The 20493-nt window shown below is 35.9% G+C and overlaps 3 protein-coding genes across 6 annotated transcripts in view; all 3 read right to left on the reverse strand.

Annotated features, from left to right (window-relative positions):
• Positions 1-297, reverse strand: part of LOC107037127 (insulin receptor substrate 1) — a 24040-nt gene extending 23743 nt beyond the window's left edge. Inside the window, exon 1 of the mRNA XM_015255510.1 lies at positions 252-297. The gene's annotated coding sequence lies outside the window, so the exon portion shown is untranslated. The remainder of the gene's footprint in view (positions 1-251) is intronic.
• A 1501-nt stretch (positions 298-1798) lies between these two features.
• Positions 1799-13788, reverse strand: LOC107037115 (piwi-like protein 1). The gene is made up of 8 exons (XM_015255489.1): positions 13658-13788; positions 10741-11268; positions 8810-9294; positions 8209-8486; positions 7490-7907; positions 6000-6521; positions 4120-4626; positions 1799-3835 (listed from the first exon to the last, which is right to left on the reverse strand). Exons 2-8 carry the CDS (start codon positions 11249-11251, stop codon positions 3503-3505), a joined length of 3054 nt encoding a protein of 1017 aa, XP_015110975.1. The 5' UTR covers positions 11252-11268; positions 13658-13788; the 3' UTR covers positions 1799-3502.
• A 493-nt stretch (positions 13789-14281) lies between these two features.
• LOC107037098 (cGMP-dependent protein kinase, isozyme 2 forms cD4/T1/T3A/T3B) overlaps positions 14282-20493 on the reverse strand; it is a 49815-nt gene continuing 43603 nt past the window's right edge. For all 4 annotated transcript variants that reach the window (XM_015255455.1, XM_015255459.2, XM_015255458.1 and 1 more), the window contains 4 exons: positions 19583-19729; positions 18005-18451; positions 16732-17094; positions 14282-15827 (listed from right to left, as the gene is read on the reverse strand). In XM_015255455.1, coding sequence (XP_015110941.1) covers positions 15662-15827; positions 16732-17094; positions 18005-18451; positions 19583-19729 — 1123 coding nt within the window. In that variant the 3' untranslated portion in view covers positions 14282-15661. The remainder of the gene's footprint in view (positions 15828-16731; positions 17095-18004; positions 18452-19582; positions 19730-20493) is intronic.

Below are 20493 nucleotides of genomic sequence, written 5' to 3' on the forward strand. Positions count from 1 at the left end.
TCCCTTCCTCTAAAAACCTCCCGAAACCCTAGAAAAACTCACGAAAAACTGCCAAAACTCCCAAAAAACCTCCCGAAGCATCTTCCCCCGCCCTAAACCCACACTATTTACCAACAACGCACTCCACCCCCCCTGCTCCCCACGCCCCTATAAAATCCCAAACCGCTCCAAACACTCCCTAAAATCCACAGAGAGCCCCAAAATCTCTCCCCCCCAAATGTCCAAAAAAACTCTGAAAAGCCTTCACTTACGCGTTATATTCCCCGAAAACGTGGTCGCTGCGTCTGAATATCCCCTCCCCTATCCCCCAGGATGCCCGAGGAGGCCCCTACGTCCCCCTAGGCGCCATCACCACCGGAAAAACCCCGAGAAACTTCACCAAAAAACTGTCTCATCCACTCGAAAACTCGGGGCACAAAAAAAACAACAGCCGCTATCTCCGAAAAATCCACCCGGAAACTGCGTCCCGGGGTGTCCCCTGTACTTCACCAGTCGTTCACTTCACTTCACCATTTCAGTGCGAGGGAAATAACGTAAAAAAACATGTCTCTCTCACCACGAGGACGAGATAAATCTGTCCTTGTTGGGCCCGGGGGAGGGCCGTGAGCGTCACAACAGACTGAGTTCACAATTTTTTTTTACAAAGATTTAATAATATTTCGGTGGAATGAGTCAGTTGGAATTATTCACGTCACTTTTTATCCGGAATTTTTCCTCTCCCCGTTTCACTGATGAAAACAATATTTTATTGTTTTGGGTTTTTTGTTTTTATCGGTTTTAATCACTTGTCGGGGGAGTTTTTGGAGGCTCGGGGGTGGGGGATGAGACTATGGGGGCGATTTTTCGAGGGATTGAGGAGATTTTTTCACGGTTTTTGGGGAGTTTTTCACCAGGAAGAGATTTATTTACGTCGCACACGAGGACCAAACGGGCCACTAGCTCGTGTCCATCTTGAAAAGGTCATGTGTGTACGGTTGGGTATAGGCTGACTCTCTCCGCAGTTGTAAACAAGAATTGCGCATGCGCCGGGGCAAGGAGTGGGGGGCAATAGGGGAATCGAAGCTGTTTGAATTTTTGAGGAGAGTGGTGCGGATGTGCGGATAGATTCCCCGGATTGTTGTTTATTTTTGTTTTTTTTACGGGTTTTCGATGAGACTGGGAAGATTTTTCAATGCTTTTGGGAATTCTTTTGGAGCTTTTGCGGGAACAAATAGTTCAATTATCAACGATTTTCTTTTACTGTAAATTGATTAATTTAGATTTTACTTATTGGATAAATTAAATGGGGACAGTTGGTAGAATAATATTATCAAATAATTGTTCAATCTAATTTTTTGTATTTTGTTTTTGTTTTTTTAAGGAACCAATACTACAATTATCAACGAATTTTGATTTTTTTTTCAATTGATTATTAAATAAATTAAATAGAGAAGGTTTGATAGAATAATATTAGCAATTAATTGTTTAACCCAATTTATTGCTTTTAATTTCTGTTTCTTTGAGGAACAATTTTTATTTCAATTTTTTTTTTATTTCAATTTTTAATCAATTATTAAATAAATTAAATATGAAAGGTTTGACAGAATATTATTCATGAATTTTTCAACCTCATTTTTTTTTAGGAATAAATATTTCAATTACGACAAAATTTTGATTTGTTTTTTTAATTAATTATTAAATTAATGAAAAATGGAATCTCTGATAGAATAATATAGTTCAACATAATTTTTTGTTTATTTTGACATTTTTAAGGAGTTTCACCTGTAAAAAAATACGAAAAAGGAATGCAATATTTTTCTCAAACTTTTATTTCAAAAATTCTAATCATACATTTTTCGCATTCAACCACACTTTTTTCCATATCATAACAACGTTACAATAAAATTAAGTTATGGAGTTGAAGAGGAAAATATATATGCGTGGGTCAAGCAACAGAAAAATTCGATAAACTTTAGTGCAAAATATTTATATCCTATACGTGAGCAACTGTCGATAAATTTTTAGTTCATTTTTTTTCAACTCGTTGATTCGTCAGGGAAGTGGCGAAACGTAAAAGTCGATTTCCAATGTCTTGCTGTTTATTCAATTATCCTTCCAATAATATTTTTGCGGGAAGAAAATTCATTGACACTTTCTTCCCTCTTAACAGATGCCAATTAACCTAAATCACGTCCCACCACTTCACCACTTCAGTCACTAATTTTTTTAATAAAAAATAATGCAAACTCAACTCAAAGTTCATCCATTCCTCATTCAACTGACAAACATTGTTATAAAAAATAAGTACTCTAATATTTATTGTACTTTATCTCTTAATACTCTCAAGTGATTAAACTCTGAACATTTTCAATATTTTTGTTTATACTTCAAGTTTCAAAGGCACTTGAATCACAATCGTTGAATACTCGTCGTTATTGTGACCCTGTTGTCCCCATCACAACTATTCCTTACTCTATTTTCCTACGATTCAAATCGTAAAAATGAAATGAAAAATTAAAAATCAAAAGAAAAAAAATGAAAAAAAAATTAATATTGGAATTAATTAAGGGCAATTAAATGGAGTAATTGTCACTAACTATTCATTTGAAATGAATTTTTCTGATTTTTTTCCATTTTATGAGAAAAAAACACTTCAGTTATCAACGAATTTTGATTTTAATTTTCAATTAATTATCAAATAAATGAAATACGGAATGTTTGATAGAACAATGTTATCAATGAATCGCTCAACCTAAATTAATTGACCCTAGACGAATATTCCAAGCCTTAATAAATAATTTCAACGAAAAAATTGAAAAAATGGGATGAGCAAAAAAAACTGTTCGCGTTAATTCGTGAATATCTCTGAAACCATTGGGTTCATCGAAAAAAGTCACAAGACATTTCTTGCAGCTTATAAAATTCCCCACAAAAAATGTCTTACTCATATTCCCCTAAACACAATAGCTGCCGAGATATCTTCATAATGAACATTATATTTATCAGCTCACCTCACTCCTCAATTTCTCACAGGAAAAAATCAAAGTTTCGAATTTCTTCGAAATAAAAAATGAAAAAAAAATTAAAAAAATAAAAAAAAATTAAGGACTAATCTTTGTCATGGGACTTTGGAACTCGGTGAGACCCCAGGGTCTTAATACATTTTCACGTCTTAGATAATAAAAAAATAAAAAAGTCATATTCTTAACCAATATTTTCCCGTCATTATTCCTCTCAGTATTTTTTTCTCAAGCGAAAAAATTCTCGCACATACTCTCTGTCATAATCATAATCTTCTAGACGATTTTAGAAAATTACACATTTTCTTAGTTTTTTTTTTCAGAAGCAATTTCATTTTTTTCTGTTTTCCAGAAAATCGGCTTTTTGCCTTTTAAATTTTTTCGCAAATGGAAAAATTATCGGATGGTATTTTATACCGTCATCATCATCTCCTGGATGATCTCGACATCATCAATGCATTTTCTCTGAATTTTTCACCATTTTTTTAAAGCTTTGAGATTTTTTAAAGATAATATAGGCACTCGGCTAGACTATCATTGGGTCGTGCCTGGAGATTCTGGCCCACGAGATAAGCCAGCTTGTGGGCATACTGACAGGGCGCAGGTACCCTGATGGTACCTGGCCAATTGTAGTAAAGGTGGCAGAGTTTGTAGGAGAGCCTCTGGAGATGATCAGTCTTGAAGCCTGCCTCGTCGAGAAGAACGACGTAGTGAGTTGGGGTGACTGTACCCTGTTTGGCAGTCTGAGGTACCAGAAAGAAGTCATACCAGTTTCTTCGAGTCACCACTGAGTCGACAATCGTTCCTGGCACCGGGTTCTGCAGGTTATTCCCTTTCTAAAGAGAAATAAATGAAAACAAATCAATAAATTTCCAAATTTAACATAAAAAAAAACGAAATGTGCACAACTGTTTTCATGAATATCTCGAAAACTACGGGGTTTAGGGGAAAATGTGAAACGACATTTTTTGTTGAGGATAAAATTTCCAACAAAAAATGTCTTCTGATATTACCTCGTACGTCGACTCGTTACCGAGATAATTTTTATTGAAAACGATGCCATTGAAATGATCAACTAAAAATTCACGAGTAGAAAGTAAAAATGGAAGAGTGGTCTCACCAAAGTCATGACCCTCGTGTTGATCCTCTTCTGCACAATAATGACAGTCAGCTTCGGTGAATAAGAAGGATCGACCGATTTAAATGCATCCTTGAGCTGTCCAATCTCGTACTCAGCAATGAAATTGAGCTGTCCGTCTCCAACGCCATCACGATAAACGATAATTCTGTCTGGGTAGGTGCCACGTCGCCTGTTGTAGGCATTCAGAGCGGAGACAATGCAGGTCTTGAGAATGTCGATGATCTCCTGTTGAGGGCCCTGAATACCAGTGCTGGAGTGCCAAGTGGTCATGGCCTTGTCGAGACTTGCCACCAACCCAGTGACACTTCCAGTCTTGGGTTGACCAGCTGGGGCATGATAAACGTCCACTCCCACCACCATGACGTTCTCGAAGGGCATGACGAGGGCCCAGGGGGCACCACCCAGCTTGCAGTTCATCTGAATGGCGATTTTTTCAGCAACTGCTTTTATTTTCCTCTCGTCGGAGATTGTCTTTGTGACGATGACCTGAAAAAATTGAATTATTTATTATTTTTGCTTTTGTTCCAATGTATGCAACAAATTTTTTCTTCAATTGTTCGCTAATGAATGGATGGAATTGTTTTTTTTCTTCAAATGTAGGGATTGTTGAGCCCTAACGATCGCCATTAATTAAAATTTAATTCATCGATTAGTTTTTTTAACTTTCGATTTTTTTCTAAAATCGGTTGTTCCATGGTAATAAACAAAAATGTTCTGAATTGATTGAATGATGGCTTAAAAAAATTTGTTTGGATGTGCTTTTGACCGAGTTCGAAGATGAAGGCGATAGCAATAATCGTTATTTTGATTTATTTGAAAATTGCAAAAATTTTGTATTTGTTGAAAATCGGAATTCCGGGGAAATCTTTGAATATTATGCTTCAAATTAATTCAATCATAGCTTAAAATGTTTGTTTTAATGCCATTAAGTCGAAGTTAAAAGATGATTACGATAGCTACATTGGTTGATTTGATTTTTCTGATGGTTGTTGAAAATTTCAAATTTTTCATAAATTTCCCTGAATGTGAGCTTTCTGATGGTTTCTTCAAATGTGATGTTCCAAATTCATTCAAGTATGTAAATAAAATTTTTCTATATTAACATTTTATCGAAGGACTGACGGGAGAGATAGCACTGTAAAAAAAAATCGGTTGTATAGAAGAAAGGGATAATAAGAATAATGATGATGATAACATTCAAACAAGTTGAAAATCCGAGAAAATTAGTTGAAAAAAAATCTTATTCAATTTAATAAAATGAAATGAATAATGAATTATACATGATAGAAGGAAATGATGTGCAAAATAACCATTCTGAAGCATTGCAAAAGGATAAAACAAATTGCAGAATGGAGTATCCTATCATTAACTATCAATTACGGAATATTTGAAGAATTAAAATATCTTCATCATCTTGATTTCAATTTTCAATTAAAAAATTTAGTAGCGAAATGGTCAAACGATTCAAGTTAATTTAGTCTTTAGTTGAGTTTTCCAGAAATATTTCCGAATTTAAGGGAGACAGCGAAATTTTCATAATAACCTTTTCTGTAGAGGGAATTGAGTGCCACTAAAAATGCGATGGGAAAATTTTTCCAATCTCCCTTAGATTTCGAGGTATTCATTAAAAAATGGCCAATAGCCAAAATCGACTTGAACCGTTTGATCGCTTCCCTACTGAATTAATAATATCAACAACGAATTATTCTACCTAAATTAATCGTCTGCAGATGAATATTACAAGCCTTGACCATTAATTTTAATGAAAAAAGTCGATAAAAATATGAGCAAAACAATACTAACTGCATGGATTATCACTAAAATCATTCCTTTGCTAATTACCACTGAAGACTACTCACCTGTGACCTGACGGGACACTCGATACAGCAGACCTTCTTGATAGCAGAATACCTGTCAAGCCTGACTGTCGGTACAATAGCAACAATCATATCCACATCAGAACTAATGGCCTTCCTGATCTCTTGGACATAATTCTGAGTGCTGTCATTCCTCAGTGCAACCTTCTGAGGATTTCCAATGTCCATCCTCATCGTTCCCCCAACTCTCTTCAACATCTTGATAAATTCATCAGCAATTTTCTGGTCCCTCTCAGTGAAGCAGATGAACCAGTTCTTCATTCCATCACACCTCAGGAGGGGATTGGTGGTGGCTGGTCTACCCCAGTCTGCCTTCTCGTTTACCTTGAATGTCGCTCCATTACCAAAATGAATAATTTCAGCTGGCAATACTCTTCCCTTCAATCTTGTCAGATCATCTTCAATCTGCAGCCCCCAGTACTGGAGTAATTCATTGGCAATGGGTGTATTTTTCACGTCTTGAATGAACTTTCTGATCACCTGACGACGTTGCTCAGGTACAACCTAGCAATAATCCAAATTTCAATCATATTTCTAAAAAAAAGCATGTGAGATTTTCAATCATAATTATTAAGTAATTGTAAAAAGTAATTGAAAAAACCAATATCGAATGTGGCAGGAAAAAGGCCATAATAAAAAAGGAACAAAAATTTATGAAAAACACAAAATTAACATTTCATGTAAAAAATAATGAAAGATAGATTTTCCAAATTTTTCTCACCAAAAAGCCTGGAAAATGTCAAGTTAAGGTCTGGGTGTACTATCTTTCGAATTTTATATGGATTTTTTTTATATTCGTAATCCAAAATTGTCAATTGAGTGGTAAATCATGTAGAAATTCTCAAAAATTATGAGAATGATAAAAAAAATAGAAAAAATTCTGAACTTTTTCAAAGAGCGTTTTAAATTGAGATTCAGAATGAGTTGAAAAAAGTGGAAATTACAAATATCTGATTCGCTGTGGCAAATGATCTATTAGGTGTCATTTTCTATGGTGGATAACAAACCACTAACTCCTCATGAGAAGTGACAGTTAAGTATCTCAATTTTTAAAACAGTGGTATGTAGTCATCTGCCATTTTTATGTAATAAAAGTTTGATTAAAAAATTCTCCAAAATATTACAACTTTTTTCAAAGAGTCTTTTCCGTAATAAATGTCTCTGTGCAGTGTGGGAAAATATTTACGAAATCAGTTTTCTCCCGGCATGATATTGGTTGACAGGCCGCCATTTGTCACCGTAAATCAGATACATTTTTCCATTTCCTGTTATTCAACTTATTCTGAATATAAATTAAAAATGCTCTTTGAAAAAATTGAGAATTTCTGCTACTTTTTTTTGGATTATTCATTAATAATTTTTCAAAACTTAGATGACGAAAGATGAAAAAAAATAGAAGATAGTACACCCGGGCCTTAAAAACAACAAGACGATGGCCCATGTTGTCCCAACCATTGAAAAAATTATTTTACCTGAGTAATTGCTGCCAAGTCCCTCATGATCCTGAAGTTGTTTCGTATTTTGTCAGTTAGACCAGTGAGATAGCAAAGCTCAGGGATCAGCAGGACCTCGTCCTCCTGGGTTCCCCCCTGAGGGAGTTTCTTCTTGGCCTTGTGATAGATCAGGGGCTGCTTCATGTCCACAATCTCCATGTTCCAATGGGCCTTGTAGTACTGGGCTAGAGATATGTCTTTCCCCTTGCAGTCAAACGTGAAGCTTGGACTCTTGTCCCAGTGGATGTCGTCAATTCTGTAGGTCTTGTTGTTGTATCGAGTGAGAACTGTCATCCCCAGGAGTTCGGCTGTCACCGCATCCCTGAAATTTCCCCTGTCTCGAGTCTGCCTGAGGAGTTCTCCCATGTAGTCCCGAACTGTGTCGGTTCTCATTACCCTGTGGGATAATTAAATCGTGATTATTTGTCCTGGAATCTCTGAGGAATTCTCAATTATCTCATTAGCGAGGGGATTTAGGGGAAAATGTGAAGAGACATTTTTTGTGGAGGAGAGAATTTCCAACGAAAAATGTCTTCTGACATTTTTTCACAGGATCAATGGTTACTGAGATTATTGGACAATTAGGTGACGTGTGCTGATTGAAGGGGAATATTCCATTTTTAGTCATTCAAGAAAAAAATTGATATTCATTTCTAAATTGGATTAATAAATGGAGTTTTTTTCATAGAACATTTTACCTGTGAGAGGCGTCGATGTTGAGCTTGAGGCCACCCTCGACCTCCTCAATGGCTGTGACGTAGCCTGGCCAGAGCTCCATCTTGTGCTGCTCCACTTTATGGGCACAACGGGGATTGAAATTGTTGCGATTTATCCGCACCATCTTGAGGCAGTTCATCACTTTACCCAGTAGAATGTTGAAGAACTGGACTGATTCCGAGGGCTTCTGCTGCTTTTGAAAGATCAGGGTGATTGTTACAGGCACGTCGTCATGGCGAATCGATTTCAACGTCGTTTGCTGAAACAATTGCATTATTTAGAGATATTTATTAATTACTGCAGTTGTTTTTTGTTGTTTCATTCATTTAATGATTGATTAAAAACTAAAATGCAATTACGTTTGATAATTCCAATATTTGTTTCTCAGAAAATGATTTTTATTGATGTTTGTCAGTTGGATTGTTTATTATTAAATGTTGTTAATTCTATTTTTCTCATCTTGATAAAAGAATTCTGGAGAAAATCCTCCATTCGTTAGAGGAAATAAGAGGAAACATGTTGCAAAAATTTAATGAAGAATATTTAAAACTTCTTCTCATCAAATTTAGTCAAGGAAATTACCTCTTCAGTTAATCTGTTGGGCACGTAAAGCAGAACTCCATCGAATATTTTGCATTTTCCCAGCAACTGCAGATGCTGATTGAGGAGAGCATTCCTAACACGTGGTGAGTCTGTCTCAGGTTCGAATCTAGTTTCGTATCTGAAGATTCCCTTGTTAGGATTGTTTGTGAGGCCCAGGTAATTCGACATGATGTCCACAGGATCTCCACTGGTTCCCATTCTGGAGATGGGGACACTGAGATCACTTCCAGATCCTCCAGAGTGTTCGCCAAGGGTCATACCTGCCAAACTACCAGTGACACCTTGGTTGTCTCCAGACATGCTTGGGGCAGGAGGTGCTGCTGCTGCTGTTGCTGGTGCCTTTGGTGGCTCCAACTGCGGTGGCAGGGGCTCTGCTGGGAGCGGGGATAATGTCGGCTGGGCGGTGAGTTTACTGATGAGAGAGGCTCGACCCATGCCAACTCGTGGTGGCGCTGTTGGTCCAGCTGAAGTGGTAAAAAAAACTTATGATGGATAAAACAAATTTATGAAAACTGTTTAGTTAGGGAAAAAATAGAACTACTTCAGTATTAAAATTCAAACGATGAAAAACAATGATTATATTGACTCGATTAGAGCTTCACAATTTGTAATTTTAGAATTACATTATCTTTTGTTTCTCATTCAAATTTCGAAGTGCTTTTTTTCAACGTTCAGCGAAATTAAGAAAAAAAAAATTTTTTTTGAGTACACGAAATTATATAATTGCAAATTTAAGTGCATTCTTCAAGGAAAAATAATGTTATGTCAAATTTAAACCCCAAATATTGAATATGCTTAAGAGCCTCTAATGGGCCATGAGTTCATATCAATCCATTAGAATCCACAAAAGTTTTCCACACTTTTGGAGTTGCCGAGACATTTTTGACAATTTCAATGTGATGAGTGATTTCTGGAGAACATTTCGGGGAAAATTTCCTCACTGATCATCCAGATAATTAATGAATAACTAAAAAATTGAATATTTCCCTTGAATCATGTACCATCACTTAATTCTTCAAAAATTTCAGGAACTACTGCTCCTATGAAAAAATGTCAAAAGACACTTGTTGGTGAGAATTTTCTCCCCCAAACAAACGCTCTCTTGACATTTTTTCATAAAATCACTCGTCATCGAGATACATGTACAATGAAAAAAACAAAATTGTCAAAATTGATGGAATTGATTCTTCAAGTCATGTTTAATACTAAATGTCATCCTCTCGGTGATTAGTTGGTTTGAGAGACAATTTCAGGGGAACATTTTGTGGGAAATTTCCTCATCTACAAAAAAACGTCTGCCATTTCCCTCCCAATCCGCTCATCCCCCAGATAATTAAGGAATAGCTAAAAAATGTAATATTTCCCCTGAATCATGACATCATCAACTAATTGTCCAATAATCTCAGTAATCATTGATCCTATGTAAAAATTTCAAAAGACACTTTTTGGTGGGAATTTTCTCCTCCAAACAAATGTTCTCTTGACATTTTTTCACAAAATCACTCGTCATCGAGATACATGCACAATGAAAAAAACAAAATTGACAAAATTGATGAAACTGATTCTTCAAGTCGTGTCTAATACTAAATATGTCATCATCTCGGTGATTAGTGGGTTTAAGAGATCATTTCAGGGGAACATTTTGTGGGAAATTTCCTCATCGACAAAAAAACGTTTGACATTTTCCTCTCAACCCACGAAAAAAATATGAAGGTTTAAATTTAATATTCCCCCGGAATCATGACACCATCAACTAATTGTCCAATAATTTGAGTAACCACTGATCCTATGAAAAAATGTCAAAAGACACTTTTTAGTGCGAATTTTCTCTTCTAGACTAAAGCTGTTTTGATATTTTTCCATAAAGCCATTGATTCGCATGCTAAACTCTGATTTAAAAATTCTCTCACCAGGTATTTGAGCTGTAGCAGCACTAGATGTTTGTCTGAGAGTCGTCTCCAGTAGATTAGCCCTCCCTCGAGCCTTGCTAGGCGATGCAGTTTCACTGGCAGTGAATGGTGAGCTTGGAGGCAAATCCACAGGGGCAGCCGGAGGTTCATTTCTTGGAGGGAGTGAAGGGACTGATCGTGTGGGGAATCTGGGGGGCTGGGACATCGAGGGAATTGATCTCGTTGGAAGCTGTGGAGCCTGTGCAACTGGGAGAATTGATCTTGTGGGAATTTGTGGAGGAACAAGAGCTGGGGAAAGACCTGCTGGTGGGATTGATCGTGTTGGCAGTGAGGGTCGAGGCACAGGAGCTGGGGATTGAACCATTGGTGCTGGTGCTGACTCAACCACTGGGGGTGGCAATGCCTCTGGAGACTCTCCAGCTAATCCTTGGGCCAGTGCCTTCTTCTTCAAGGCCTCTATCAACGCACCTCGACCACCTCCACGACCACCTCGTCCTCCTCCTCGATCCATTTTCCCTGGATTTTACTCTGGAATTTATTGAAATTCGTTGGTACTCAGGTAAACGAGTTCTACTGTTGTTTCAGGCATAATAAATTGACTGATTTATTTAGTTTCAACTTTTAGTCATTGGAAAATCGATGAGAAAACACAAAGATATCCTCAATTATCTTGAAAAAAATTAACAAATTCACGAAAATTTCATGTAAATCTCTTCTCACATTTTTCCCCAGAACAGTTTCCAGGTGTCAGCGAAACTAGAACTGCTTAAAATAATCCACGAGTTCATTAAAACACGTACAATCAGAATCTAACGTAAGCACAGACAAGATAATATCAATTATTCTCAAATTGTAACAAATTTTTAAACCTTTTGTAATTTGTAAATTTGTAATTTATTATCCGTTTTGTAAATAATCAAATAACTATTGCTACATATCAATAAAAAAACAAAACAGTTTCTAGTTTCCATTCTTAAATTGTTGATTTAGAAATTAAAATAATAGAGCTGTTGATGTCTCAATAGAAACTATGAAAACCTGTTTTCTCCGAAATGTGAGTTCAACTGTAAACAAAAAATTATTCCTGATATTTTTGATGACTCCCAGAAGAGGGAGTTCGACTGTAATTTTAGGTATAATTTAATTTAAACTTTTAGGCATTAAGAAATCCGTGAGAAAACCCAAAGAATTTCTCAATTATCTTAAAAAAATTAACAAATTCACGAAAACTTCATTTAAATCTCTTCTTATATTTTTCCCTAGAACAATTTTCAGTTTACATTCTTAAATTGTTAATTTCTAACAATAGAGTTGTTGATATCTCAATAGAAACTATGGAAACCTCATTTCTCTGAAATGTGAGTTCAACTCTAAACAACAAAAAAAACAATTCCTGATATTTTTGATGACCCCCAGATGCAGGAGTTTGACTGGAGTTTTAGTAATAATAATCAATTTAATTTCAACTTTTAAGCATTGAAAAATCGATGAAAAACCCACAAAAAATCCTCAATTACCAAAAAAAAAAATTAATCTCACAAAAATTTCATTAAAATTTCTTTTCACATTTTCCTTATAACAGGTTCCAATCTCAAAATATTTATTTTTCAATTCAGAATACCAGAACTGCGGATTTCTCAATAGAAACAACGGAAACCCCATTTCCCCGAAATGTGAGTTCAACTCTAACAACAACAAAAAACAATTCCTGGCATTTTTCTGTAATTTTTCGTCTCGTTCAGCTACTTGTCAAAAAAGAATCCATGAAAAACCCCAAAAAACCTCAATTATATCAAAAAAAAAATCCCGGAAAAAATAGACAAAATAAAATTTTTAAGTTTAGTGAATGTTAGCATGTTCTGGAGGTGTGAGCTACTTTTTCCTGCTCTATTTTTTCCGCCTACCAAAAACCAACAATTCCGAATATTTTCCTGCACCTTTACCCCGTGAAATCCCCAATAAACCTTTTCATCTTGCGAGTTAATTCCCCTGTACTGGGCGTTTCGTCCACTTTTACGAAATTTACATATCAATCATAATTGTTTAGGGCTCAAATCTGTATTCCCTTAAATGTTGATATTTATCAGAATTTTTGATCATTCCTCCGAAGATTGTTCTGTTCGATAAACGGAATAAATATTTCCCCTGGATTTCCAGAACAAAAAGGTCTAGGATGAACAGGCCAATTGCTGGACGGTTAAAGGAAATTCGAGTTTCGCGGTAGGATCTAAAATAAAAGAATCACCTAACTGAGGATATGATGGATTTCATACCACCAAGAATGTGTTAAATAGCAGAAAAAAATTATTTGAAGTGAAAATAACAAAACGAAAAATAATTAAATTAAGAAATAGTTGAATATAGCTTAAACCCCTAATTTCCGGACGACTGGGCCATATTCTTTTCCATTTATTAACTGTCATCAATAGAAAAATCAATAGAAAAAAAAATTGATCACAGGATTATACACGAGTAATATTATTGAAAGGTGAAATAATCAGTGCAGTTTTCATTTTATTTATAGTACCTTTTAACGATAGGATATTCAATGCAAGTTGAAATCGTCAAGAAACTAATCCCCGTCCAGAAATTGACCTGTTTACCCTATTATCTAAAAAAAATTTCAAACCCCACGAAAACTGTAAAATCCTGATTCACGGGACTCACCCCCTGCAACCAAGCCACGTAATCGTAATTCAACGCCGAATCGCCTCGTGTGTCTCGCAATTCAACACCTCATCAGCGTCTCCGATACACATACCAGAGGCCTATCGTCGACGATGACTTCCACGAAAAAAAATGTTTACGTACGCCGCGAGTCCCCGAGAACAAAGGAATTTCGTCCTTCGAGTCGACCCTTTGTCTCACGAGTCCCCAAAAAAGTCCGCAAAAATCCGTTAAATCCCAGATTACTCACCCAAATTGATAATTTCCTCAACGCCGATGGAGAGACGGTGAATTTTCCCTCGAAATTGCGGGGAAAAAAACACAAAAAAAATTGGGAAAATGATCCTGAGAGGTTTTGAAACGCACGTCTTCGGCAGCTCCGGGAAATGAACTGAGACGCCGGCTGCCGGCACACTGTGACGTCATGCGCGGCAACGGGTCCGCGGGACGCGCGAGTGCGCAGGAGCGGGGGGAGCGCGGGAAAAATATAATTTAGTAGCGAAGCGGTAAAAAATTCAAGTCGTTTTTTACTATCGTGCAGTTTTCAATTAATATCTCGAGATCTAGGGGGGATAGGAAAATTTTTGTCATGACCTTTTTTGTAGCCCTCGATCGGCTCTACAAAAAAGGTCATTATAAAAATTTCGCTATCTCCCTTAGATTCGGAGATATTCCTCGAAAACGCAGCTAGCGAAGTCGATACGAATTTTTACTCGAAATTATCTCGATGAATCTAAAATAAACAACATGAAATCATCAAAATTTTTCCTTTAAAAAAAAACAATAGGTCCATCTGCACAATATATAATAATAAGAGAAATGTAATAATCTCCTGAATTATGAAAAAAAAAATCATAAACAAAGGACAAAAAAATCATTTTTCTCGTCAATAAAACTTTATTCATCATCAATTAATCAATCATTACTCAATATATAATTAACCTATCGACTTATTTACACGACTTACCCTAAATTATCTCTCGAAAATCATGAAAAATATATTTGATATAATAAATCCTGTAATAAACTCTATTAAAAACGAATAAACAACAAATTATGGACATTTACTCCACCACTGATTTATCGTCATTCATCACTTTCAATAACCGATTAAAAATTGTTCAAAAATATTTTCCTGATCATTCACTACGTGTCCGTGGCAAGATCGTCTCAATAACATTTTTTTTCGTTAATTTCCATTTTTCTTTCATTAAATTCGTCGACTAAAAGTTGAAATTAAATTTCGTTATGATCAAAACTACAGGAAAATCATCTAAAGATTCATTCATGGCACGTGGCACTGGCAGCCTCGGAGGAAGCACGAATTTTCGATTAAATTAATTAAGCTTCGACAATAATTACCATTTTGTTATTTAAAATTTTCCTAATTCTTTTCAATTTTAATTTATCATCACGAATTTCTATTAATTTAGTGTCTTATGCACAGGCATTCGTCCCCATCGGCCTAACAATCACTATCACAGGCCTTTCTAATTAAAAAAGACAAATAACGTATTTTTTTCAGTTAAAATCATTAGCTGAGTCGTGAGAGAGAATTTCCAAAATGGAATCAAGAATTTTTACGGATATTTTGGAAACTATAGGGTTTAGAGAAAAATGCCTGAGGACTTTTTTTTAGAGCGTGAAATTTCTCACAAAAAATATACAAGACATTTTTTCGTACCCTCGATAATTACCGAGGTAATTGCGTAATTACATCAACGAAGAAATTTCAGTTTCAAAAAAATCCACAACCTCTCTGTTAATTTCGCAAATATCTCGACAATTAATTACCCCACGAGCCAATGTCATAAAATACTTTGTGAAGAGCATGAAATTCTCCACAAAAAATGTCTATAGAAAAATCCCCCCAGAAATCATCTCCTTTCACCACTGAGCTAAATCTCCAATTACACAATTCGTCACGCATTTTAATGAGTTTCTTCATTTGGTAACCACAGAATCTACAATTGACTCGTCACTCATTCATCAATCACCTCATCCTCACATCCAAAACCCTTCGATTTCCTTGATTTTTCGATTTTTTCTTCCCAAAAAAAACGATCGAATTTCAATATTTTCACCTAAAAATTTGAATTTATCATTCGAAGGATGCGATTTAATTGGGATTGACCGATAAATTATTAGTTAATAAATTTCGATGCGATCGTCATTCAATTATTGCCAATCGATTAAAATTTTTTTTCTGACCAAATAGGGCAGAAAAAAAATTCAATCGATCAATGCTAAATTATTAGAAATCAGCGTCCCATCCTGAGATGTCGTCTGGCGGTGGAGGTTCAGCATCAGGTGGATATTCGTCGAAATTGGCTGTGTCTGTGGGATGTTGAACCCTCGGCATTATTGGAGGCTCCAGAGTTCTCGCCCTCAGGCCCTCCCAGTTGAATCCATCAAACCACCTGCAAAAGATGAAATGCCATGAATTATATTGAAACACTTCAATTCATTTATTACATTTATCCTATTTGTCCTATTTTACTACAGATGAAAGAAACGTGAAGTTGTTTTATATTGAAATATCTCGAAACTGCCCGACCGCTAATCCGCAATTTTGATTGGTCAATGAGTCAAGTGCAGTAGTCGCTGAAAAAAATCCCCGGTATTTTCAAATTCTTCAAATGGCAAAAAATTTTCTGCGTCATATTTTTCATTTTTTCATGTGTGAAGTTTATCTTTATATCAAAACAATATCTAAATTGCCTAATTGTTGATCATGAGAAAATAAACATAGTATTTCTAAATTTTTTAACGCACAAATTATTTTTCACTTCCCAAATTTTAATTTTTTTATATTTATCATACGCAAAAATGATCAATTCTTGCTTCTCAGATTTTCATACATTTAAATCCTAAACTCTGAAAAATTCATGAAAATTCTTCGGTTTCCCAAATAATTCGAGAAAAATCTTGAAGAGCTACGGTTATCTGGAAAACTGTGGAATTTTCCGAAGAATTCAAGAATTTTTTTTCAGTTTTGTGGGAAGTCAATTCATAACCCTCCCCTCATTTTTCAACAATTCCAGATTTTAACCAGATTATTTTAAAAAGTAAAAAAAAAGAAGTAATCGAAGATTAAAAATGATTCACTGGTGTTTCACTCTTTATTCTCTTCATTCTCTTAATTCTCTTCAAGTCATTATAGATTATTATCTCTTTAAGTCATTATAAATTAATATACATTAATATTTCTAAAACATCTATGAGTATATGAAGTTTAATAAATGCGATTTCTTCATTGTCACAACAAAAAGATGAGCGCGCGCAAAAGCGCGCGCACAGATCTAGTTATGAAAAAAGACTCACTTGTGCTTCTGAATTTCGCTGATCCCACCCTTCTGATACCCCAGCCTCTCGGCGGGATTGTCCCTGCAGAGTTTCTTGATCAACGCCGTGGCATTTCTCGTGATGGTCCTGGGGAACTCGATGGCATCGATCCCCTTTAGAATGATGTTATAAGTCTTCATGGGATCGGCCCCAGTAAACGGTGGCGTTCCCGTCAACAACTCGAACATCAGAACACCAAGGGACCAATAATCCGCACTTATGTCGTGTCCTCTGTTCAATATCACCTCTGGAGCTACGTATTCCGGGGTTCCACAGAATGTCCACGTCTTCCTGCCATTATCCAGACGCTTGGCAAATCCAAAGTCCACTAATTTGACATATCTACAAAGAAAGAACATTGAGAAACAAGAATCCACAGAATTAAAAAAAAAACAAATGGAAAGAACGAAAATAATTTATCGAACTCAATGTTGGCCCATCGTTGGCCGCCGACATTACCCCAACATCGGTCACCAACAGCAGCCAAACGTTTGCAGCCAATATTACCTTAAGGTTGGCAGCCAACATTGCGCCAACATTGGTTGCCAACATTACTCCAACGTTGTCAGTCAACATTACCGCAATGTCGGTCGTCAATATTACCCCAATGTCGGTCGCCAATATTACTCCAACGTTGATAACCAACATTGACCTAACGTCGGTTGCCAACAGTACGCCAATGTTTCCAGCCTATACGACCTCAGTGTTGGCAGCCAACATTGCCCCAACGTTGGTCGCCAACATTATGCCAATGTCGGTCGTCAACTATCCCCCAACGTTTGCAGCAAATATTACCTTAATGTTGGAAGCCAACATTGCGCCAACATTGGGCGCCAACATTACTCCAACGTTGTCAGTCAATATTACCTTAATGTCGGCAACCAACATTGCGCCAACGTTGGTTGCCAACATTACCCCAATCTTGGGCGTGAATATTACCCCAATGTTGGTAACCAACATTGTCCTAACGTTGGTAATCAACATTGTCCCAATGTCGGTTGCCAACAGAGCCCAAAGTTTGCATCCAACATTACCTTAACATTGGTAGTCAACATTATCTCAACCTTGGCAGCCAATATTGCCCCAGCGTTGATAGCCAACATCATCCCAACGTTAATCACTACTGTTACCCCAACGTTGGCAGCCAACATTGCCCCGATATTGAAATTTTCTTTACCTTCCCCTCAATATTGGTTTCAAAATGAATTTTCTCAACAACAGATAACGCAATCAATCAAGTAGTTCCGCTTACCCTTGGCTATCTAGTAATAAATTCTCAGGCTTGAGATCCCTGTAGATGATGTTCCTCGAGTGCAGATAATCGAATGCCTCAACTACACAAGCCGTATAGAACCTCGTTGTGGAGTCGTCAAAGTGCCCCTTGTCCCTCAGCACTGTCCACAATTCACCTCCCAGGCATGCCTCCATCAGCATATACAAGTACTTTCTATCCTTGAATGTCTTGAAGAGTTTCACCACGAAGTCACAGTCAGCCTCACCCATTATTCTCTTCTCTGACATTATGTGCTGCTGCTGACGTGTCTCAACTATTTGCGCTTTCTTCATCTGCTTCAGGGCAAATGATCGACTGTTGTCGCCTGCTATCTGAACGAGTTCAACGCGACCGAAACCACCGACTCCTAGCGTTGCCAGGGGACGCAGGTCCTGCAGCCGGAGCTCTCGGAATTCTTCGTTGAGTCTATGAAAATTTGGAGAATTAGAATTTTTGGAAAAGTAAAATTTTATCATTTTGGAAATTTTTATCATTTTTCAGGTTTTTAAAAACTCCAATTGGTTTAGTTATTGAAAGAAATTATATAAATAGTTGAAATTCCTCATTTAAAAAAAAATTGCAATTCCAAAAAAAGAAGTTCAACTAAAGTTCTAAGAAATTTCAATTTTCAAAATTTGGGGAATTGAGAATATTTGAAAAATAACAATGTTCAGTGTTGAAAAATAAAAATTTATTCAAGTTTTAAAAAATTTTGATTCTGTTAATTCGAAAAAATGGAAAATTTTCAATTTTGAAAAATTGAAATTTTTTAAACTTGGAAAAATGTGAATTTTTGTAATTTAAAAAAATTTTAATGTCCAAAATTTCAGTCTTTCTTTCTCAATCGTAAGAAAAAATTTCAAAATTCCTAAAAATCAAAATCTGCAGAAACTGAAACATTTGAATTTTTGAAACAATTAGAAATTCTAATTTTAAAAATGAATCGAAAACTCTCTCCCTCCTCGAGAAAAATCAAACGATTCCCTTCCCTCTCCCCTCAATTTTCTATTGGAAAGTGCACATCATGCGCGAGTAATTAACCCGGTAGCTTCACGTCTATAAATCACTCAAGCCTCCACCATAACGCTGTTTTATTCGAGTAGGCCAGTGGTTTCCATAGAAACTTTACTAATAAAATCTCCGGAATTCTCCGGCTGATTTATGTCACTTGAGCAATAAAAAAAAATTAATGCAATTCATCACGAGTATTTCCTAGAAGCGTCCCCAAGAATTCAAAAAAATCCACGAAAATCTTAAATAAAAAATAGTACAACCGCAATTTTCATCTCGAAATATTTCCAAAATAAATTTCCTTAAATTCAAGTACCAAAATTACTGAAAAGCACTGACGAAATACAAATGAAAAAAAATCATTCGTTGGAATTTAAAAACTAAATCGTGAAATAATCTGACATTTCCAAGGAGTCGTCTACTAAATCGTGACTTACTTTGATCATCATAACATTACGATCCAATCCTCACTCTTAAGCATGAAACAATAGATTATGTTGATCAATATCAAGGATTTAAAGATCATACGAAATAGCTGGGACTCACCTTCTGCGCTCGACTAGCTCGTCCTTGTACCTCGTTCTGATTTCATCTAGGGAGGATATCAGTTGGTTGAAGGTCTCTCTGTCGATTACGAGGCAATTGACACCGTCTGGATCGTCAGCAACAATATTGGCAGTCCTCAGATCGTCCCTGGGAATCAAACAAATCGATCAATTCAACACGATTTCCATTGAAAAAATTTTTCAAGTTGAAGAGTATCAACTCTTTTCTTGTCTTGACAGTAATGATTTTTTTGCAATAAATTCCTGCCACTCAACGGGCATTTGTTTAACAAACAACGCTTCACCATAAACACTGATTCTATTCATCTTTTTTAAATGTATTTTTGGCGTCCGAATAGAAGCTTTGTAATCGTTTAAATTTAAGTGTTGGATTTTTTGTGTTATATCGATCCAGTATGATCTAAAATTTCGAAAATGCAATTTTTTCTAAAATTTAGGTACTGTTGAGTGCTATCGATCACCATTAATTAAAATTTAATGCATCGATTAGTTTTTTAAATTTTGGAATTTTTTCAAAAATCACTTGTTCCACGATAACTAAAGAAATTTTCTGAATTGATTGAATGATGGCTTAAAAAATTTGTTTGGATGTCCTTTTGATCGCGTTTTAAGATGAAGGCGATGGCAATAATCGTTATTTTGATTTATTTGAAAATTTGCAAAAATGTTGTATTTTTTGAAAATCACAATTCCGGGGATATCTTTGAATATCATGCTTCAAATGAATTCAATCATAGCTTAAAATGTTTGTTTTAATGCCATTAAGTCGAAGTTAAAAGATGATTACGATAGCTATATTCGTTGATTTGATTTTTATGATTATTGAAAATTTCGAATTTTTCATGAATTTCCCTGAAAGTGAGCTTTCTGATGGTTTCTTCAAATGTGATG

This window comes from Diachasma alloeum, unplaced genomic scaffold (assembly GCF_001412515.2).
Source record: "Diachasma alloeum isolate Michigan unplaced genomic scaffold, Dall2.0 Dall_scaffold_00213, whole genome shotgun sequence".
Taxonomy (NCBI): domain Eukaryota; kingdom Metazoa; phylum Arthropoda; class Insecta; order Hymenoptera; family Braconidae; genus Diachasma; species Diachasma alloeum.